The sequence below is a fragment of the Bufo bufo genome, chromosome 2 (assembly GCF_905171765.1).
Source record: "Bufo bufo chromosome 2, aBufBuf1.1, whole genome shotgun sequence".
Classification (NCBI taxonomy): Eukaryota; Metazoa; Chordata; class Amphibia; order Anura; family Bufonidae; genus Bufo; species Bufo bufo.
In genome coordinates this window covers 467,682,109-467,695,579 of record NC_053390.1, presented here as the reverse complement: position 1 = coordinate 467,695,579, position 13,471 = coordinate 467,682,109, and the positions used below count along the sequence as shown (strand labels likewise).

The 13,471-nt window shown below is 41.5% G+C and overlaps 1 protein-coding gene across 6 annotated transcripts in view; it reads left to right on the top strand.

Moving 5' to 3' along the window:
• PIP5K1C (phosphatidylinositol-4-phosphate 5-kinase type 1 gamma) overlaps positions 1–13,471 on the top strand; it is a 105,094-nt gene that overhangs the window by 21,390 nt on the left and 70,233 nt on the right. For all 6 annotated transcript variants that reach the window (XR_005776273.1, XM_040417691.1, XM_040417690.1 and 3 more), the window contains 6 exons: positions 1,657–1,956; positions 5,374–5,579; positions 10,258–10,341; positions 11,440–11,488; positions 12,062–12,146; positions 12,894–13,055. Coding sequence is in view for 5 of the 6 variants with exons in the window: in XM_040417691.1 (XP_040273625.1) it covers positions 1,657–1,956; positions 5,374–5,579; positions 10,258–10,341; positions 11,440–11,488; positions 12,062–12,146; positions 12,894–13,055 (886 nt within the window). In the remaining variant the exon portion in view is untranslated. The remainder of the gene's footprint in view (positions 1–1,656; positions 1,957–5,373; positions 5,580–10,257; positions 10,342–11,439; positions 11,489–12,061; positions 12,147–12,893; positions 13,056–13,471) is intronic.

Below are 13,471 nucleotides of genomic sequence, written 5' to 3'. Positions count from 1 at the left end.
GCTTTGTAACCGGAAAAAAATTATTAAAATGGAATATCTGCCAAAAAAGTGAAGTTTTGAAATTGTATCTCTATTTTCCATTAATTCTTGTGGAACACCTAAAAGGTTAACGACCTTTGTAAAATCAGTTTTGAATACCTTGAGGGGTGTAGTTTCTTAGATGGGGTCATTTTTGGGTGGTTTCTATTATGTAAGCCTCGCAAAGTGACTTCAGACCTGAACTGGTCCCTAAAAATTTGGTTTTTGAAAATTTCTGAAAAATGTCAAGATTTGCTTCTAAACTTCTAAGCCTTGTAACATCCCTAAAAAATAAAATATCATTCCCAAAATGATCCAAACATGAAGTAGACATATGGGGAATGTAAAGTAATAACTATTTTTGGAGGTATTACTATCTATTATAGAAGTAGAGAAATTGAAACTTGGAAATTTGCAAGTTTTTAAAAATGTTTGGTAAATTTGGTATTTTTTTTTATAAATAAAAATTTATTTTTTTTACTTCATTTTACCAGTGTCATGAAGTACAATATGTGACGAAAAAACGATCTCAGAATGGCCTGGATAAGTCAAAGCATTTTAAAGTTATCAGCACTTAAAGTGACACTGGTCAGATTTGCAAAAAATGACCTGGTCCTTTAAGGTGAAATAGGGCTGAGTCCTTAAGGGGTTAAAGGCCCAAGCATCGGTCAGATCATTGCGAACAAGTGATGATCTGCAAATCTAAAGGTGCCACCGATTCATCGGGTAATGAGATTGTTTGTTTGTGTTGTCAGCATATAATGATTCTGTATGAGGACGAACGTTGGAATTAGCAATTGCGTCTCCCAATACTCTGGAGGAGATCGCTGCAGATAAATTTAGCGGTCACCTCCACTGATGAGCAGGCAATTGTCAGGAGGGAACGCTTCCTCCTCGACAATCGTCTGAGCAGTGTAAAGGGGCCTTTACCCATCAGATGCAGTGTCAGTACTGATTGTTGCACCTAAAGGCTGCCCCTTTTACACTGCTTCATGGAGCAGACTATTGCTGAGGAGGAAGAGTTCCTTCCTGACAATCACCTGCTCGTCTGTGGAGGTGACCGTTGCTATTACTTGCAGCGATCTCATCTACAGTATGGGGAGGAAGTATTGCTAACGCCATCGCTTGTCACCATACAGATTGTTTGCCGGCAGCAGAGTGCTGTTTAGACGGCACAATCCGCTGCTGGCAAACGATGATTTAGGTGTCTGCACCAACGATTCTATTACCCAATGAACTAGCGTTTTGCTCGTTCATCAGGTAATCGCCATCTTTACATTGGCAGATCATTGCTACCGAGTTTTCCTGCAAACGCTTGTTAGTATTTATCTGCCCAATAATTGGGCTGTGTAAAGGTGGTTTTACAGATACAAATTAAAAACGAACTTTTCTCCCATATACAATGTTTTATTAAAAAAAATAAAAACATATACTGTATGCTGCATCTGTAAACCATCGAACTATAAACATAATACTTTACAATGGTAATGGATAGTATACTCTCTGCCTGCACCCTCTTGCTAGTTGCTCTTGGTAACAAAATTGTAAATGGGTACTACGAAGTGTTCACACTTTTTAACCCTGTTTGGAACCCCTTGCCAGGCTATATACTGAATACTTTGTGTTCTGTTGATGCAGAACCTGAACCAGAACCCACGGACACTTCTCCCCAAGTTCTACGGTTTGTATTGTGTTCAGTCTGGTGGGAAGAATATCCGTGTTGTGGTCATGAACAATATCCTTCCAAGAGTGGTCCGTATGCATTACAAGTATGACCTAAAGGGTTCCACTTACAAGAGACGTGCCTCTAAGAAAGAGAGGGAGAAACGTAGTCCTACATACAAAGACCTAGATTTCATACAGGATTCGCCAGAAGGGCTACTCCTCGATAGTGACACTTTCAGTGCACTGGTTAAGACCATGCAGAGAGACTGTTTGGTAAGTTGTACTTCACTATGCTAAGCTCACTTTAAGGGTCCATTTACACGTCCGTAAGTGTTTTGCGGATCCGCAAAACACACAGACACCTGCAATGTGCGATCCGCAATTTGTGGACCGCACATCACAGACACTATAATATAAAATGCCATTTCTGGTCCGTAATTGCAGACAAGAATAGGACATGTTCTATTTTTTTCAGGAACGGAATTGCGGATCCCGAAAAAACGGATCCCGAAAATGTGGATTCGCATCTGTTCCAGCCCCATTGAAAGTGTATGGGTCTGCAAATTGCAGAACGAATGCGGACCCGAATTATGGACGTGTTAATGGACCCTAATAATGAATACCTGTGATTCCAGCATTAAAGGAAACCTGTCATCAACTTTATGCTGACCTGACTGAGTGCAGCATAAATTAGTGACAGAAATGCTGATTTCAGCGGTGTGTTACTCATGAGCTAAAAGTAAGTGATTGCTGAGAACCAGCATCATAATCATTACAGCACAGGCCTTGAAAAGAGTCAAATCTACTTGAGAAGAGTCAGTTATTCATAATCTTTTGCTCTCTCACCAATCTGCTGATGATTGGCAGTTCTCTCCTAGACAGAAAGGGAGAAAACTAGGTAGAAGACTGTCAATCAACAGGTGTGAGAGCAGGAATTCATGAATAACCAGGACTCTTCTCAGGTGGCCGGGACTCTTTTCTAGGCCTAGTCTACAATGATTGTGATGTTGGTTCTCGGCAACCACTTACGGTACTTTTAACTTAGAAATGACAGACTGCTGAAATCAACTCACCCGTCTCTACTTTATACTGCCGTTAGTATGGGCAGCATAAAGTTGATGACAGGTTCCCTTTAAGATACACTCAGACCAAAAATAAAGCGCTCAGATTGAAATGTTGGATTGCTGCAAAACTCGGTATGCAGTTATGTCTCAGGCAGATATGTAAATGATTACAGGGTTCGTCTGATTAGACACCTAAAAGTGCTTCCCCCACTGCCCTATAAACAGGCTCTCAGAGGCTACTTTTGGGTACTTACCTCTTGGTGAGAGATCGTTGAATGCTAAAAATGCCTCTACGATGCACTCAAAGGGGGTAATTTATCAGAGTGGTGTAAAGTACAACTGTCTTAGTTGCCAACAGCAACCAATCAAATTCCTACTTTCAGTTTCCAAAGGAACTGTTTAAAAAGAAAGGTGGCATCTGATTGGTTGGTATGGGCAATTAAGCCACCCGTTTACACCAGTTTAATAAATGACCCCCAAAGTTCGTACAGCACTCCAGAATAGAAATTGAAGACTTGTGCATGCATTGGCTGGAGATGAGTCCGAATTACCTCCACAATAACAATCCAAATAGCAGAAAAGTCAGCACTTGTACTTGTGTACAGCTGTATTGAATGAGTGTTTGCTTATATTGTACCACAACAGTATTAAATCCATGTATCTGGAAAGCAGCCTCCAAATGTAAGTCATGAAGAGTAAAAAGGAGCGTAGATTATATGGGCCCATCATTGGAGGGTACCAAAAAAGGGGGAAAGGGGAGAATCACCTTTGATAAATAACAAAGAACCATATGCTATCCATATCAAGACATGAATAAAGTTCACTAGTGAATCAAGAGGTACGTTACCACCCCCTAGTGATTCAAGATGAGCAAAATCATAGTCCAGCTGGAATAAAGAAAAAAACATACTGTTAAAATACAAATACACAACTATGCATAAAGGGGATGTCTCACTTCAGCAAATGGCATTTATCCTGTAGAGAAAGTTAATACAAGGCACTTACAAATGTATTATCTATATTGCCTCCTTTGCTGGCTTGATTCATTTTTCCATCACATTATACACCGCTCGTTTCAAGGGGTGACTGCTCCCAGATACGAGGTGGCCAGGACAGGAGCTGCTGCACATTCATGCCTATGCACGATCCATGGTCCTGGGAGGCCAGCACTTTTTCCTATAGTGTGCAAGCACGGCCACCGCTGCAGTACAGTGCAGTGTGGGATAACCATTTAGGGAAGATGTCGCATATTCTGCCAGTGACATATCATTTGTTTCTAATATAGATATAGATAGAGAGAGAGATTTTTTTTATTTGTATTCCTGAGCATTAGTATAGGAGCTGCCATTGCCTGAGCTGTTAATGGCGTTTAGAGAGATACAGTACAGAAGCCCCCATGGGGCATAGACACAATAGTCTGAAGGAGACTCATTGATTTCTGTGGGAATTTTCTAGGCATGCTTTGTCACTTGTGTTGATTCTGTATTATGTATATACAATGGTCCCTCAAGATACAATGGTCATTTCTGACTCATCCTAAGATGAAACTAGACTCCACATGCAATGCCTCGGACTCGGATCCAACCAATCCAGGCCACTTCTCTGGTAAAACAGATGTATTAGTTGCTAGTTAGCAGTTGTTCCTGACTGTTATATGTAAGGACTTGTTTTATATGTCTTGGTTATCAGCTTATTTTTCTTTATATCTTCATTTTCTCTTATCTTGGATGACATTTTTGGGGCTCTGGAACCGATTACTCAACTTACAATGGTTTCAACATACAATATTAATTGGTTCCAGGACGACCATTGTAAGTTGAGTAATCTGTTCCAGAGCCCCAAAAATGTCATCCAAGATGAGAGAAAATGAAGATTTAAGAAAAATAAGCTGATAACCAAGACATATAAAACAAGTCCTTACATATAACAGTCAGGAACAACTGCTAACCAGCAACTAATACATCTGTTTTACCAGAGAAGTGGCCTGGATTGGTTGTATCAGAGTCCGAGGCATTGCATGTTGAGTCTGGTTTCAACTTAGGATGAGTCAGAAATGACCATTGTATGTTGAAAACATTGTATTCTGAGGCCATTGTATGTTGAGGGACCACTGTATATAGGTGAAATCTGCCATTGTAATCATGCCTGTGATGAAAATGGTATGACTGCTGAAAAGTGGTCTGTAGAGACCAAAAAGTAGCACCTATTAATCATAGTGGCCAGTGCAAAAGCTGCATATTTTATTTGAATATAGTAATAACCACCAAAAATTCTTTAAAATGTCTAACATAAAAACTTGATGTAAACAATAGGTCATTTTCTGCTGACACGTTCCTTTTAAAGGCTCACTAGACAAATTCAATATAATATTGCAATGTATTAGAGAAACCCTCAACAGGCTGCAGTTCACACTCACTGGACATCTTGTTAGAGTATCATGGATTATTATTTTTTTTTGAGCTGGTCATCTCATGCCACTCATCTCGGAATATGTTGAACTAAGAGAAAAGTTAAGGAAGGGTACATTGTAGGTGTGAGTTCTGCTGTGAGAAGGTAGAAGATGTTAATGATAATGTTTAATACTTGATGATATTGTAGTATCTTATTATCTTTACCCTTTTTCTAGGTTTTAGAAAGTTTCAAGATCATGGATTACAGCCTTCTTCTAGGCGTGCACAACCTAGAACAACAGGAAAGAGAGAGGCAAGCAGATGGGGCACAGAGTCCAGCTGATGAGAAGCGTCCAGTCGCACAGAAGGCACTATACTCCACAGCAATGGAATCCATTCAGGGAGGAGCAGCTCGTGGGGAATCAATAGACACTGATGACACGTGAGTAACTCTTTGGAATATATTCTTAAATAGTGTTGAGCGAACTTGTGGTTTCAAGTTCGGTGTACAAAGTTCAGGTTATGTAAGAATTCCGTTATGGATTCCGCTACCACAAACCATTACTTATAGTCCGTGGTAGCAGAATTCATAACGGAATTCTTAAATAACCGAACCTTGTACACCGAACTTGAAACCACAAGTTCGCTCAACACTATTAACGGCTATGTACAGTCGTGGCCAAAAGTTTTGAGAATGACACAAATATTAGTTTTCACAAAGTTTGCTGCTAAACTGCTTTTAAATCTTTGTTTCAGTTGTTTCTGTGATGTAGTGAAATATAATTACACGCACTTCATACGTTTCAAAGGCTTTTATCTACAATTACATGACATTTATGCAAAGAGTCAGTATTTGCAGTGTTGGCCCTTCTTTTTCAGGACCTCTGCAATTCGACTGGGCATGCTCTCAATCAACTTCTGGGCCAATTCCTGACTGATAGCAACCCATTCTTTCATAATCACTTCTTGGAGTTTGTCAGAATTAGTGGGTTTTTGTTTGTCCACCCACCTCTTGAGGATTGACCACAAGTTCTCAATGGGATTAAGATCTGGGGAGTTTCCAGGCCATGGACCCAAAATGTCAACGTTTTGGTCCCCGAGCCACTTAGTTATCACTTTTGCCTTATGGCACGGTGTTCCATCGTGCTGGAAAATGCATTGTTCTTCACCAAACTGTTGTATTGTTGGAAGAAGTTGCTGTTGGAAGGTGTTTTGGTACCATTCTTTATTCATGGCTGTGTTTTTGGGCAAAATTGTGAGTGAGCCCACTCCCTTGGATGAGAAGCAACCCCACACATGAATGGTCTCAGGATGCTTTACTGTTGGCATGACACAGGACTGATGGTAGCGCTCACCTTTTCTTCTCCAGAAAAGCCTTTTTCCAGATGCCCCAAACAATCGGAAAGAGGCTTCATCGGAGAATATGACTTTGCCCCAGTCCTCAGCAGTCCATTCACCATACTTTCTGCAGAAGATCAATCTGTCCCTGGTGTTTTTTTTGGAGAGAAGTGGCTTCTTTGCTGGCCTTCTTGACACCAGGCCATCTTCCAAAAGTCTTTGCCTCACTGTGCGTGCAGATGCGCACACACATGCCTGCTGCCATTCCTGAGCAAGCTCTGCACTGGTGGCACTCCGATCCCGCAGCTGAATCCTCTTTAGGAGACGATCCTGGCGCTTGCTGGACTTTCTTGGACGCCCTGAAGCCTTCTTAACAAGAATTGAACCTCTTTCCTTGAAGTTCTTGATGATCCTATAAATTGTTGATTAAGGTGCAATCTTAGTAGCCACAATATCCTTGCCTGTGAAGCCATTTTTATGCAATGCAATGCAATGATGGCTGCACGCGTTTCTTTGCAGGTCACCATGGTTAACAATGGAAGAACAATGATTTGAAGCATCACCCTCCTTTTAAAATGTCAAGTCTGCCATTTTAACCCAATCAGCCTGACATAATGATCTCCAGCCTTGTGCTCGTCAACATTCTCATCTGAGTTAACAAGACGATTACTGAAATGATCTCAGCAGGTCCTTTAATGACAGCAATGAAATGCAGTGGAAAGGTTTTTTTGGGATTAAGTTAATTTTCATGGCAAAGAAGGACTATGCAATTCATCTGATCACTCTTCATAACATTCTGGAGTATATGCAAATTGCTATTATAAAAACTTAAGCAGCAACTTTTCCAATATTTATGTAATTCTCAAAACTTTTGGCCACGACTGTACACCTTTTTGGAGGCAATTTTTGTTTATTTTATGATTGCATTTTACTTATTTTTGGCTAAATATCATTTTCAATTGGCTTTTATTAAAAATATTGAGCCATTCTGTCACAAAGAGTTAACTGTTTACAACTGTGTGACTGGTACTTTGACATTCACTTTGTGCCATCTAATAACCCTTATTTCCTCATTCTTATCAGTAAGATAAGAACTGAGCTATAATGCTGTGTTTATAATGTCGGAGAGCGAGATAAGAATTCTGTCTGCTCCCCAGATGACGGAAAAGACAAAAAATCCACAGGCAGCTAGTAGAAATTGTCAGCCATGTACACAAAAAAGAATTCCATATTTTTTTATAAAGACCAATTGAAGAAAAGATTTTTAGCTCAAAATAAGTACAGTGCAATAATAAAAAAATAAAAAAAATAATTCCCCCAAAGGTGAACATAGTCTTTAAAATTATGAAGGGCATCTTCGGTTTTCTACAAAAGAAATAAGGGGATAGTGGGTCAGTTATATTTCAGTAACAGCAGAAAAATGAAAGCTCTCAAACACAGGACCCCTGATTTTAAGAAAAAAAAAAAAGCTTGCTATTTATTAGAAGAGGGGCATATTTTCTGTAATGTTGCAGTTTGGTGAAGTGTTAGTTTTTACATATGAACAGAGGTAATGTAAAACATAATCATAGTAGACTATGCTATTCCATACCACGGACGAGTGTAATTAGTGTTTTGTCCACTGGAGGGACCCATGTTGTGTTCCATACTACTTTCATGTTCCGTAATGGTCTAGCTCAGGGATGGCCAACCTGAGGCTCTCCAGCTGTTGCAAAACTACAACTCCCACCATGCTCAGACTGCCTACAGCTATCAGCCTACAGCAGGGCATGCTGGGAGTTGTAGTTTTACAACAGCTGGAGAGCTGCAGGTTGGCCATCCCTGGTCTAGCTAGAACACAGTCTAATTTGGGAGTGCCCCTTAAAATTAGCATAGAGGTGAGGGTCACTTACGATTTGGACACTATAGGTCATGTGCATCTAATGCTTCTGCAGCTATTGATGCTGAACCTTGTGGCCCTCACCTTCCTCCCCGACAGCCAATTGGTAAAGAGCTTTCTGCAGATTGGCTCAGGCAGCTGTGTGCAGTATTCAAATTTGGACCATTACTGTATGGCAAAGTGTGTAAAAGCACCAGCGCCTGCTGTCACTGGTCCCAACATCCTAGTGTTCCAACCCTGTTTTCTATGCACACAGTCATGAGCTCCCCACTTTCCAGTACCCCTTCCTGGGCTTCTGTGCACATAGTAACACCTTTCAGGGGATTTGTCCTGCATCAGAAAACTCCAGTAGTCACTGTCCATATATTTGCATGTCTCTGGAGCTCCTCCGGCCAGAAGATGTCCTCTGAAAGGTGTCGCTATTTGCATAAAATCTCAGGATGGGATGCTGGGATCCAGGGAGCCCATGACTGCAGACACTGGTGCTTGTCCTCATGCTGAGTAACCAGGACTGCTGTAGAAGATAGGAATTGGATTATTTGTGGTGCCAGGGGGGAGCTGTACATAAAGAGGGGACAATATGGATGACACATCTCAGTATAGGCCTTTGTAATAGGATAAGTTATATGTGTACATTGAGAGTAGAAAAAGAAGAGTCCAGCATCTTGAGGATTCTAAAATTGGAGCTTTATTCAGACATACGGTAAATCCATAACTATACAATTAGTTTTATGTCTCAATAAGGCCCCAGTTTTAGGATCCTCAAGATGCTGGACATTTCCACTTTGTATAGTGTGGTTCGTTCACAAGCAGAGTTTGAACATTGGGGATCCTTTGAGTAGGCAGTAGGACAAGAAGTGGACAAACCCTAAGTTGTCCTTAAGGCCTCTTTCACACGAGCTTGACGGATTGGCTCCGGATGCGTTCAGTGAAACTCGCACCATTTTGCAAGCAAGTTCAGTCAGTTTTGTCTGATTGCGTTCAGTTGTTCAGTTTTTTTCCGTGCGCGTGCAATGCGTTTTGATGTGTTTTTCCACACGTGTGATAAAAAACTGAAGGTTTACAAACATCATCTCCTAGCAACCATCAGTTGCTTGCATCTGCACTTGCTTGCGGATGCAATGCGTTTTTTTACGTAGCCCCATTCACTTCTATGGAGCCAGGGCTGCGTGAAAAACGCAGAATATAGAACATGCTGTGTTTTTTCATGCAATGCAGAACTGATGCGTGAAAAACACTGCTCATGTACACAGACCCATTGAAATGAATGAGTCGGGATTCAGTGTGGATGCAATGCGTTCACGTCACGCATTGTACCCACGTGGAAAACTCGCTCGTGTGAAAGGGGACGAAGTCTTGCTTCATTTGACGTAAACTCTATTTTTAGATATTGTCAGCTCTTAGCGGAGTTGTAGTCTTAAAGGATTAAGTTCTCACCATCCTATAAACAGAATGTTCTTTACTTGCTGCAGAAGCAGTATAGTGTTTGCTTTATTTGGATTACCAGGCATTCTCCTGCTTTATGGCCTTTTTTTGCCCTCTTTCTCTACAGCTAAAAAGCAGATGAGTGTACTTTGCATTTAATGCAGCGCAGTCCCTGTTTTAGGGTTAAGCATATATCCTATACGTATGTGGCAGCCTGCTCATTGGCAGTATACATCAGTGATGCTGTTTATGGCAATGCAGCAAACCCAGGTAGTAAGTATGGTAACTATACAACTGGATCACAAGGTCTCAGCAGACTGAGCAGTATGGGTATGTGCATGAGCCTGGACCTGCAACCATTTATAACGAGGGTCCTTATTAGTGAAGAAAATCTCTGTACTGTATATTTTGAACGCTATATACACTGAGCAGGTATCGTAACACTTATTAATCTACATTCATATTTTTTTTTTTCTAGAATGGGGGGAATTCCAGCAGTCAATGGCAAAGGGGAGCGGCTTTTACTGTACATAGGAATTATTGACATTTTGCAGTCTTACAGGTAAATGGTGTAGCTTTCTGTACAATGCATCTACAGTTAAGACTTCTTTATGAATTTCTGGACAAAGCAGAGCCTTGGTATACTTGGCAGCAAGTACTGTGTACAAGTGTGTCATCACCCCACTACAAATGTAGCCATTGCCAGTGTATAGTAGAAGTGCGGGTCAACAGTGGCGTCTTTCAAAGTGTTAAAGAGGACCTTTCACTTGTAAAAACAATGTGAATTAGGTATGCTGACATATAGAGCGGCGCCCGGGGATCTTACTGCACTTACTATTATCCCCGGGCGCCGCTCCGTTCTCCCGTTATGCCCTCCGGTACCTTTGCTCTGTAAGTTATAGTAGGCGGTGTCTTCCCTTGTCCTGTGGGCGTCTCCTTCTCCTAGGCTGTAGCGCTGGCCAATCGCAGTGCACAGCTCACAGCCTGGGAGAAAAAAAACTCCCAGGCTGTGAGCTGTGTGCTGCGATTGGCCAGCGCTGCAGCCTAGGAGAAGGAGACGCCCACAGGACAAGGGAAGACACCGCCTACTATAACTTACAGAGCAAAGGTACCGGAGGGCATAACGGGAGAACGGAGCGGCGCCCGGGGATAATAGTAAGTGCAGTGAGATCCCCGGGCGCCGCTCTCCATGTCTGTATACTTAGTTTACATTGTTTTTACAAGTGAAAGGTCCTCTTTAAATGAAAGGGTTAGCTGCTTTATTTAGTGTTGTGAAGCGGACTACCTGATCACAAGAAATCGGTTAGATACCGAATGAATGAAATCTTTCCATATAACAAGGCAATCGCTTCCTTCATAGACTTTTTCAGTGTATCTAAATGCTGATCAAGTATTTATTCAGTTACATGGACTTAAATCAGGCGTGTATTGCCTGGACCCTTTTCTGTATGCCCACACCGGCCCCCAGCTGTGTGCCCCTTCCAGGACGTCATGTCACCTAATCATTGTAGATTAAAGTGACAAGACTAGTTCACCATTGTAGTCTTTATTGAGACACTGGATATATTCCATTTTCAAAAAATGTCTTCAGGGACTGTGATGTACCAAGTATTTGCCCCTGTATAGTGGATGCTACTTTTTTTACTTCTACTTTTCCCAGGTTAATAAAGAAGCTAGAACATACGTGGAAAGCTCTTGTTCATGATGGGGTGAGTAGAGCGTGTAGAATTGAGTTCTAGCAATGGCGTCACCATTGCTCTTGTTGCACCCAGCCCCTACCTCGATGCTTTGCCACTGCCTGGCTCTGGCAATCAAAGCAGCCAGGGAGGGGCTGGCCACAGAAAGGAGCAGAGCTTGGGTGCAACAAGAGCAGTGGTGACACCCTCATTGCACCCAAGAAAAAGTATCATAACTCGGGAACAGAGCCTCGAATCAACAACAAAAAACAGCATTTTAATCAGGTGAACCACAGCACATCAGGTGTCTATGCAAACAGTTTGATGGGGACAGATTCCCTTTAAATAATTTCCTTGTTCATGGTTAGTCAGACAGTGCTAACATGCTGAGGAAGACCATCTGATATAGAGATGGGTCGGAAGATAATATATTATCTCCATCTGGGACACATAGAAGTGCTCTGGCCAATCGCTGGCATTGAGTATTGTGAGCTCTGGGGCGTCGGGGTGCTGTGGCATCCATCATTCAGGGCTAATGGTGCATGGTTTTATATGGGTATCTGATTTGATATACCTACAGGTGTCTTATTTTTTTCTTTTTTTCAGGACACGGTGTCTGTACACCGGCCCAGTTTTTATGCTGAACGGTTCTTTAAATTCATGACTAACACAGTGTTCCGAAAAACATCCTGTAAGTAGCTGTAGTTGTTAGATCTTATTACGATGTCAGTGTCCCTGAATTGATCTCCCAGTCACGCAACAGTGCCGGAGAATTTCTGTAGTTCCAAACTGGTTATAAGTTTCTATGAACTGCAGGTTGGCGGTAGCATTTACTAGAGCATCTGTATTAAACCATTGTCCTTCATCAAACTGACTGGTCAAGAGCTTTCCATTCAGCTTTAGCATCATGGGGCAGGACTGCCAGGCTGTAAAGCAGCAGAAAACTGATGGCATGTGGCCCCTGTAGAGCATCAGTGAGGCGATTATCACTCTTTCTTTTAGGTCATTCTGACCTTAAAAAAAAATTTGGTCAACCTTTTTAAATGAGTTAAGTGGCTTTATGATTTTGCTGGGAGAGAGCTTATTGTAATGGCTGCATGTTTTTTGTTTTTATGAAATAATGGTTTCCCAGCAAAAATCATACAGGCACATAACCTGCCATTTCCTGTGGCACTCCCCTGTATTCACTCATAACCTATCATACGTCAGCACTAGACAGCTATATCGGTGTTATTTTCCCCTTGTCATTTCCCTGGCCACCGACTAAATTTAGTCATTTCTGATATTCCCTTTATGTATATGCTCTGACTTTTCAAAGGGATTTTCAAGGCTCCTGATATTGATTTCATATTTTTAAGATAAGTCCTCAATATCAGGAGCCCAGAAAACCCCCTTGATTACCCACATTACATTTTAGCTTTCTGGTTTATCATTGCAGCACTGAAGTCCTCTCCTTCCAAGAAGGGGCGAAGCACTCTACTGGTACCTCGACCCCTGGGACCATCTGCAGCCTTTTCGACAGGGCTAATTCCTACAGAACAAGAAGAGGGGAAATATGAGCTGCGTGGGGTGCGCAGCTACCCTACATTAGAGGATGATGGTAAGATAGTCATGTGGCCAAAGTATCAACTAATGCCTCATGCTCAGTCTTCTGCGTGATTTTTGGGTTGAATGGGGTGTCATTGCTTTGCACAGTGTACTAGGCTGCTGTACACATGTTCTAAAAGGTAGTGACTTTACAGAACTTTATATTTGCTAAATTGTTTGTGTACCTTGTTTGCTGATATTGTATGATTATGACCTCTGTAATAAGAAGTGATTTTTGACACACTGAATAAATAATAAATCTGTCACCATAATAATGTTATGAAGTGCCTAAATTTATTCAGTGCAAAAGTAAAATGGTTGTGATATGCCCTAATAATACTCCTATTACATCTCCTACGTTCAACAGCCTGCCCTCGCAATTCCATCATATCAGTATGTGTAGCCTTCTGATGAAATCTTTGTGCTTAG